This window comes from Cryptomeria japonica, chromosome 1, assembly GCF_030272615.1.
Source record: "Cryptomeria japonica chromosome 1, Sugi_1.0, whole genome shotgun sequence".
Lineage (NCBI taxonomy): Eukaryota > Viridiplantae > Streptophyta > Pinopsida > Cupressales > Cupressaceae > Cryptomeria > Cryptomeria japonica.
The window spans coordinates 168480694-168488870 of record NC_081405.1 but is presented as its reverse complement, the minus strand read 5'-3'; the positions used below and the strand labels follow the sequence as shown (position 1 = coordinate 168488870).

General features: G+C 31.6%; 1 protein-coding gene across 1 annotated transcript; it reads left to right on the top strand.

Annotated features, from left to right (window-relative positions):
* Positions 1 to 3653: 3653 nt before the first annotated feature.
* On the top strand, positions 3654 to 7582 carry LOC131042634 (alpha pinene synthase, chloroplastic). Its single transcript, XM_057975942.1, has 10 exons — positions 3654 to 3985; positions 4206 to 4387; positions 4478 to 4563; positions 4687 to 4901; positions 5003 to 5100; positions 5293 to 5385; positions 5927 to 6142; positions 6227 to 6365; positions 6873 to 7121; positions 7241 to 7582. The coding sequence occupies exons 1-10, from the start codon at positions 3737 to 3739 to the stop codon at positions 7535 to 7537; spliced, it is 1824 nt and encodes a 607-aa protein (XP_057831925.1). The 5' UTR covers positions 3654 to 3736; the 3' UTR covers positions 7538 to 7582.
* The last annotated feature ends 595 nt before the right edge of the window (positions 7583 to 8177 follow it).

Below are 8177 nucleotides of genomic sequence, written 5' to 3'. Positions count from 1 at the left end.
AGTGACTATAACAAAGAAGAACTACCTATAATTTCGAAGGATACCATCTTATTACTTATGAAGTACTTCACTTTGGATGGTCAGTTTATAAGATTTCATACCCAGCTCTTCCCTATGCTAAACCCCCTAAGGTATGGTATAAAAAATATTTTTTCCTTCTTGGTCTATTCTTCTTTGACTCAATCAGTTGCTAGAGCCAAGCCCAAAAATTTCCCTCCCCTTCATTAAGGTTTAATCCTTCAGCTGTATAATTTTCATCTATCTTTATCCCCATCTAGTAGGCCCCTTTCTAATCCCCCAGGCCCCTTTTTAATCCCCCAAGCCCCTTATCGGACCCTAGGTTAGTGATGGAGCTCTCAGGTGCTCCTATTGCTAAAATTGTCCCTAAAGTTGCCACTTCTTCTAAACCCAAGCTTGTTCATACCCACTTTAACTCTATCAAAGATACGAAATAGAAAATCTCCCCTAATCCACCTTTAAATGATGTGGAGTTGCTAGATTTGGATGAGGAGGAAATGCATGAGGATTTTGTGTCCTCTTCGACTTTGGAGTCTAACTAGTGTCTTGTGGCCTCGAATGAGGATGCCCATTTTCCTCCTAATTAGATTGTCTATAACCCCAATCCCGAACCCCTACTTTGGTTGCTAAAGTGTCAAGGCTGGAAGAGAGCATTGAGCAAAAAATTTTGGCTATTAAATGGCTCTTCTTGCAATTCGATGCGGTGATTAGAAAGATTAATAGGCTTGAGGCAATGGTTGAGGCGAGAGCTAGGGCTGATAAATGGGCGATGAAGGAGAAGAACAAACGAGTCTAGGAGGCTACTAGAAATACGGTTGGTAAGATTGAGAAATGGGATAAGGTCGAGGGTATTCTAAATGACCTTAGTGAAAAGGTGTCTCGGAGTAAGGAAAATAAGGAAGTAGTGGAGCTTAAGGAAAGCCATGATGTCTTAAGGAAAAAGTTTGAGGAAATATCTAAGTTGAGTCAGGAGATGGCCTTGAGGAATTCGGCTTCCTTAAAGGCCATTATGGAGGAAATTGATCACAAGAAATAAAAACAAAAGAGACATGTGATGTCTCCCTCTACTTCTATGGAGCCCCCTGCCTTTGTGATCAAAGCTACCAGGATTTGAGTAATCTGACCTCTGTTAAGGACTCTAACAAGAAAATTTATTTCTTCGGTAAAGTCATTGGTCTATGTAAATATTGGCAAGAGGATAACACCTCTGCCCAATAGACCATCCCTTTGTGTCTTTGGCAGTTGGTTTGTTGGTTATAGTTTTTGGGTTTTTGGGTTCTATCTCTAGTTTTTGTCTAGTCATTGGATGGTCCCTTGTTGGTTTTGGTGTTTTTAATCTTTGTCTAGGTTTGCATTCCTCATGTGCCCTAGGTGTTGTTGTTTAGTAGATATGTAAAGGTACGGGCCTATCCCACTTATAATTAATCAAAATATTATTCAGCTAACTTATCTATGATTAAAAAGATGCTTTTTTAACTTATCATATGATCTAATATTAAATTCTATTATTTATCTTGAAATTTTGAAGCTTTATTACTTAGAATTTGTATTTCGTTTTGGTTTAGTCTCATACTTAGTGATTATGATTTTTACACCTACACCTTTAATTTTGTTAGATATTATTTTGAACTTGCTCCATGATCATGAACTTTTTATGTCAAACCTTTAGATTAAGTGTTCACTTCTAATATCAAAGAATGATAGTTCTTAGAAGCACCCAATCATTTATCTCACCGTCAACACATACATTATTAACATTTAAACTATTTATCATTTCGAGGTCAGAATGTGATAGAGAATAATAAGCATCATATAATTATTTTGGATATCATAATTAAGATATACAAATATATAATCAAATTGATAAAAGAGGTTAAAGTATTTAGCTTTATATGTGATAAAAAGATACTTTTTTGTTAACTTGTCATTTGATCTAATATTAAATTTGATTATTTATCTTGAAAAATTGAAGCTTTCTTAGATTGAGAAAATCTTGTATTTTGTTTTGGTTTAGTCTCATAGTTGTAGTTATGATTTTCACACCTACAACCTTGTTTTTTTATATATTATTTTGAGCTTGCTTCATGATCTTAAACTTTGTATTTTGAACCTTTATAATCTTGTTCATCTCTAATATCTAAGAATGATATTTCTTAAAAGCACCTAACCATATATCAAGCCATCAACATATATATTATTAACATTTAACTATTTATCATTTCAAGATCATAATTTAATAGAGAGTAATCATTTCTATCTCTATTTCTCATAGATGGTTTCTTCAGTAAATAAATCTAGGCTAATTTATTCTTGATTGTATGGATGATTCTATTTTCTTGTAGGTAAGTTGTACACAATGTAATTATAACTGACCCAAATTTATGTTGGAATAGAAGTCAATTCTACTGTTATTCTAGTAGTGACGAATAGTCAGGCGTGGGTAGGGTGCTAGAGTTATTCCAACAATTTTTGGGACTTACTATTTTTAGCCATTTCAACATTTGTATGACATGTAGTTGCATGAGTCATACTTTCTGTTTTTGGAAAGTTGTCTTCAATCAGGACTCTGCAACTCGGATGTAAAATGCTATGAGAAGTCATATTTTCTTGACACTTTAATTAAGAATGTTGTAACTGTCAAAATTTCTGAGAAATACAATTGAAAAGATCTTTGCCCATGGTTTTTTCTAGTATATTTTTACCAATTTTTTACGTGAGTAAAACTGTGTGTTATCGTTTATTGATTTCTCTATATAATTATGCACTGTATATTTTCATTTTTATTATAATTGTTGTTACTAAAAGGATAAGATTAGACGTGTTTAATATTTTAAAATAGCCCATAAAAGTACTTTCCTATTTCATGTCAATTTAATAAGAATTATTAACTTTATTTTAATCAATAAGCGCCTATGTTCTTCATTTTAAAGATATTGTATAATAGTTATGCACCACCACAAAATGTCCCATAGGTATATTATATAAGTTCCTTATCCTTTTTAATTAATTGTTAACATTTTATATTATCCCAAAGATGAGTTTCCCTTTTTCCCTTTTCATTTAACTCTTAAAATAAACTTGTTTTTATTTCACCATCAAAATGCATTTGGGACTTATGTCGAAACCTCCTATTCAAAGATTATAATAAGAAATAATCTTACATACTATTTTATATGTTTTTCATCATTCAAAAGATGATCTTGTAATTCATGTGTAAATTATGATTGTAAGAAAACCATTAAATAATTTTACAACGACTATAATGAGTCACCACGCAAGTTGACCATATTGATGAGAGAAGATGTGACTGCTCACGCATTAAAATTCCACCTCTGAATTTTGTATTTATTTAGAATGCCATCTTTGACTGGTTTAAAGGGCGGACAAAACACTGGTCAAGAATGCGTAGCTAGAAAACATTTCCACGACTTTAACTCAATATATTATTCAATGTAAGAGTTTAACTCAATATATTATTCCACGTTAACGTTATATAATGTGATAGACGAATCAAGTACGTTAACCTTAATTAATCTATAATAGACGTCATTAAGACTCGTGCAAAATGGTTGAAGAAAAGCCATGGCTATATATACCTATACTCCTTAGAAGATCCAAGTGCAAAGTGTGCTGAGAAGCCTTGTTCCTAGGGCTTATCAAATTTCTATATAACCAGACTTATCAAAAAGCAGTAATTCCTTGCACAACAAATCTTGCAATGGCTCTTACTTCTACATTTTCTTCTAATTTGAGTTTACCCTGCCTCAAATCTCAGCCTGCCCTGTCCCATACTGCTCACCTTTCTAGTAAAGCATTGCCATTCATACACAGAAAAAAACTTCATGCAATCGTAAATCAGGCCTTAACTAGAGTTGAAATTCCATTTCTGGGCACCCACCACAACTATCATCAAAACTTGTGGGAGGATGATTTTTTACAGCCTATTGCGCCTAAACATCCTTACGAGGTAAGCTAATTTCTTACCATTCTATCTGTGTTCAATTTATTTTCAATAAATTTAGGTTGAGATGTTTGTTAGCTAGGGTCATTTTTATGTTAAGATCACAAGTTTTATAGAATAATTATGGTTTGAGCTACTCATTAAACAGCTGGTAGAGATTTTGAGGTTTAAATTTGATAGCCGCGGTATGGTTATATTTAAGTATTTGTTCTTGGAATTAACACAGGGTCCTTCCTATGGTGAGCGTTGTGGAAGACTTATTAGGGAGATAAAACACATGTTCAGTGCAACTGCTGGTGGTGAAAACAATGTTTCCCAACTTCTTTCCCTGGTGGATAATATCGAACGTCTTGGAATAGATCGACATTTTCAAGAGGAAATAAAAGAAGCCCTTGATTTGGTTTACAGGTTTGTTTCTTCATCTTACAATACTGTTATAACATGCATTCAATAAGATTATTCAAAGTAAATAACATTTAGAATGGAATAACTTAACAGGAATTGGGGTGAATGCCAAAGAGATCTCAACACCACGGCCTTAGGCTTCCGGACTCTTAGGCTCCATAGATACTCTGTTTCTCCAGGTATTTAAAAATCTGTTCATGTTTGATCAAAATAAATATCAACAGTTCTAAAAATTCTACTTATATTTGATCTGATTTTGTTGTTTACTTGATATTGATGTATTGGGGATAATATAATGGCAGGAATGTTTGGGACGTTTAGAACAGCAAATGGACAGTTCTTGTGCTCCACCGCTGAGTCAGAGGAGGAGAAAATTAGAAGTATTCTAAATTTGTACCGAGCTTCATATATTGCATTTCCAGGGGAGAAAATTTTGGACGAGGCTAAGGAATTCTCTACAACATATTTAAGGGAAGCTCTGCAGAAGACAGGGATCAACTCCAACCTTTTAGAAGAGGTAATGTTAAGAAGATAAAAATATCACTCTCTATGCAGGAATGCACATGTTTTTAGCATTAAACTTGTTTATTGACTCTGATATAAACATTTTATAACCAGATATCTTTCAATTTGGAGAATGGCCGTTTCAGCAATCTTCCCCGTTTAGAAGCAAAGAAATATATTGAAATGTATGAGGAAAACAGTTCGTGGACCAGGTAATAGCAACACCTTCAGTTTATTCTTCTTACTAAATGTTTAGGGTTTCTTCCCTGGTGAGGGCTGTTTATTGTATCAGACAAATGTCTTTTACATTCATGGGTATCTGCTGCTATTTTCTTTGAAATAATGAGGCATTTTTAAATTAAAAGTTAAATTATTAAAAACTCATCATTGTTTGTTTTATTTAGGATGGAGGGTAATGAGAAACTTTTATCTTTCGCCAAAATGGACTTCAAAATGATCCAGTCCATGCATCAGCAAGAGCTTGAAACCTTCTCCAGGTGAGCAAATGAGTTACAAGTCATGAAAGGAATGTAATCGATATACTCCACATTAGATTTAGTAGCTAGTAGGAAGCAATTTAAATCTAGTAGGAAGCAATTTCGAACTTTCAATTCTAACATTTGTTTAAATTCAATAGGTATACTCCACAGTAGATTTAATAGCTAGTAGGAAGCAACTTCGAACTTTCAATTCTAACATTTGTTTAAGATAAATTTAAATTTGTCGCTAATAATTTACATCAAAACTGATAATGGTTTGGTCATAGAGAGTTTAGTTGTTAGACCATTCCAGCAGCAAAAGGAAGAGCCTAGGTTTAAGTTCTACCTTATCTATTTGAACTGTAGCTAAACAAAATGGATGTTATTTTAAAGAAAGAGTTTAAATAGTTCATTAGATTGACATTGTTTGGGTGGGAGAGAAGCCCTCATTTAAAGCACAATATATGGGTTGTTTAGTTTTAGTTTTTTAAATAATGTAATCAATTGTTTTGTATAATTGATGTTTTAAATGATTTTTTAATTGGATGTGGTATTTCAGGTGGTGGAGGGATTCTGGTTTGTCTCAATTGAAATTTGCATCTCGTCGTCATGTAGAATATTTTTATTTAGCATGTGCGATTTTTGAAGATGAAAAGGATTCTGTTTTAAGATCTAGTGTGGCAAAGTTGTCTGCAATTGCAGCCTATTTTGTTGATACATACCACACTTATGGAACTGTGGATCAGCTTAAATACTTCACAAATGCTATTAAAAAGTAAGTTTTTAATCATATTTAACAATTGTTTGTACTAATATTTCTATTTATAAAACTATATTAATAATTCAAAATGTCCATTAGGTGGGATCCAACAATTGCAGAACCCCTTCCCAAATATATGAAAGTGATGTACACTGCATTATATGAGACACTCAATGAAGTAAATGAAGGTAGTCAAAAGATAGAAGGCCAAGATACTCTGTCAACCTCAAGAGATATCGTAAGTGTATAATTTGCATTTTATTTCAAAATTTAGGCTTATATTTGATCAATTATTTATATATATATATATGTATATATATATGTATCTATGTATGTATGTATGTATGCACCATTTGCTTGTGGCAATATAGCTCTACATTACTTTCTTATACTAATACAAATGTATTTCTTTTATTCATTACACAAAATATGGTTTAATATCTATTACTATTTTAGTTAAAGTTTAAAGAGATTGTATTGTTGAATTTAATTATTTTAGAAAAACATCTCTCCATAAATTGAATTAGTTTTCTTAGTTCTCAAATTTGTTAAATTATTTTTGTTTGATTTTTTGAAGAACAATTGATAATAAATTTTTACATATTAATACCAATTTATCAATTCATTTATAGTTCATTAAGGTATTTTAATGTTTAAAATTTAAAAGTAGTTAAACATAATATGGTGTTTTCTGATTAGAAAATATATTTTGATGTTTAATTCAAAGCTATTTTTGTTTATGCAGTGGCAATATTTTGTAGATGTCATGATGCAAGAAGTTGAGCAGCGTGCTTTAGGGAACATACCAACTTTGGTAGAATATCTAAGGAATGGAAAAATTGTCTCTATGACATATCAAGCAATATTGCAACCTCTATTAACAATTGATGGGAGTTTTTTAGAAAACATCCTTCAAAAACTTGATTATTCGTCAAGGGTCTATGATATTTTATTCTTATGCCTTACATTAGAAGGTGATATCAAATCATTCAAGGTATGTAATGATTGTACATTTAACATTCACAATATTTTTATATGCATTAAAAGTGAATCTTTAATGTAGATGTAAGTATAACTATATTCTAATACGAATTTCAATCTTTTATTTTGAAGGGTGAGGTAGATCAGCGAGAAGAAATTTCATCCATGTCATGTTACATGAGAGATAATCCAGGAACCACTAAAGAAGATGCCATAAATTATGTCAATAATTTATTGGATGATAAACTCAAAGAATTGAACTCGGAGCTTTTGAAATCCAACAAAGTTTCAACTTGGAGCAAGGATTATTCTTATGACATTATAAGGGGTTTCCTACATTTCCACCAAGAGAGAGATAATTTTACCATTTCAAGTAAAGATATAAAGAATCATGTCACTCAAATCATTTTTGAGCCAATAACAATGTAAATTTTGAATATAATCAAATAAGGTCTATAATGACCTAAATCCATGTATCATTTAGCTATGAAATATTACTTAATATGATTAATTTTTTTAAACCATAAATAAATATGGTTTCCTCTCTACTAGGATTATCATATATATAACCATGTTATAATGAATTGTATTGATGTGGATGACCATTTTATGGTATCTTTGGAATGAAGAAATGGGAAGTTGGTTGGTTTCAAATTAGACAATATAACTCTCATTGCAATTGATATCTATTAGTAAAGCATTTTTGGGCTATGTTACAACATAAAATATTGTCTCCCTAGTCTTTAAGTAGCCATTATTTTGGTATAACTTTTGATCATTTTTATCCAACTATGTACCTACCACTTAATAATCAATTGATGTTCTATTTAGTCAAATTATATTGTACAAATTTATCATTTTACTTACTATATGTGTTTACTATTATTGCCTAATAGGTATAGGTATACATGAAAATTTAATGATGATTTGATGGTCTAGCACATGATCCATGTGGTGTAGAAAAATTATCTTAGTTCCTCTAGCCTTGATGGAATTATCTACATAGAACCTATGACCATTCATTTCTCTTAAATCATGTTTCTTAGTCATGTACCCTACTTATATGTTT

What these genes read in the sequence shown, in the direction of transcription:
- LOC131042634 (XM_057975942.1), top strand. Translation starts at nt 3,737, where the DNA reads ATGGCTCTTACTTCTACATTTTCTTCTAATTTGAGTTTACCCTGCCTC. An exon ending in GCCCTTGATTTGGTTTACAG is followed by an intron (nt 4,388 to 4,477) that starts GTTTGTTTCTTC and finishes ATAACTTAACAG; the next exon opens with GAATTGGGGTGAATGCCAAA. An exon ending in TTCACAAATGCTATTAAAAA is followed by an intron (nt 6,143 to 6,226) that starts GTAAGTTTTTAA and finishes AATGTCCATTAG; the next exon opens with GTGGGATCCAACAATTGCAG.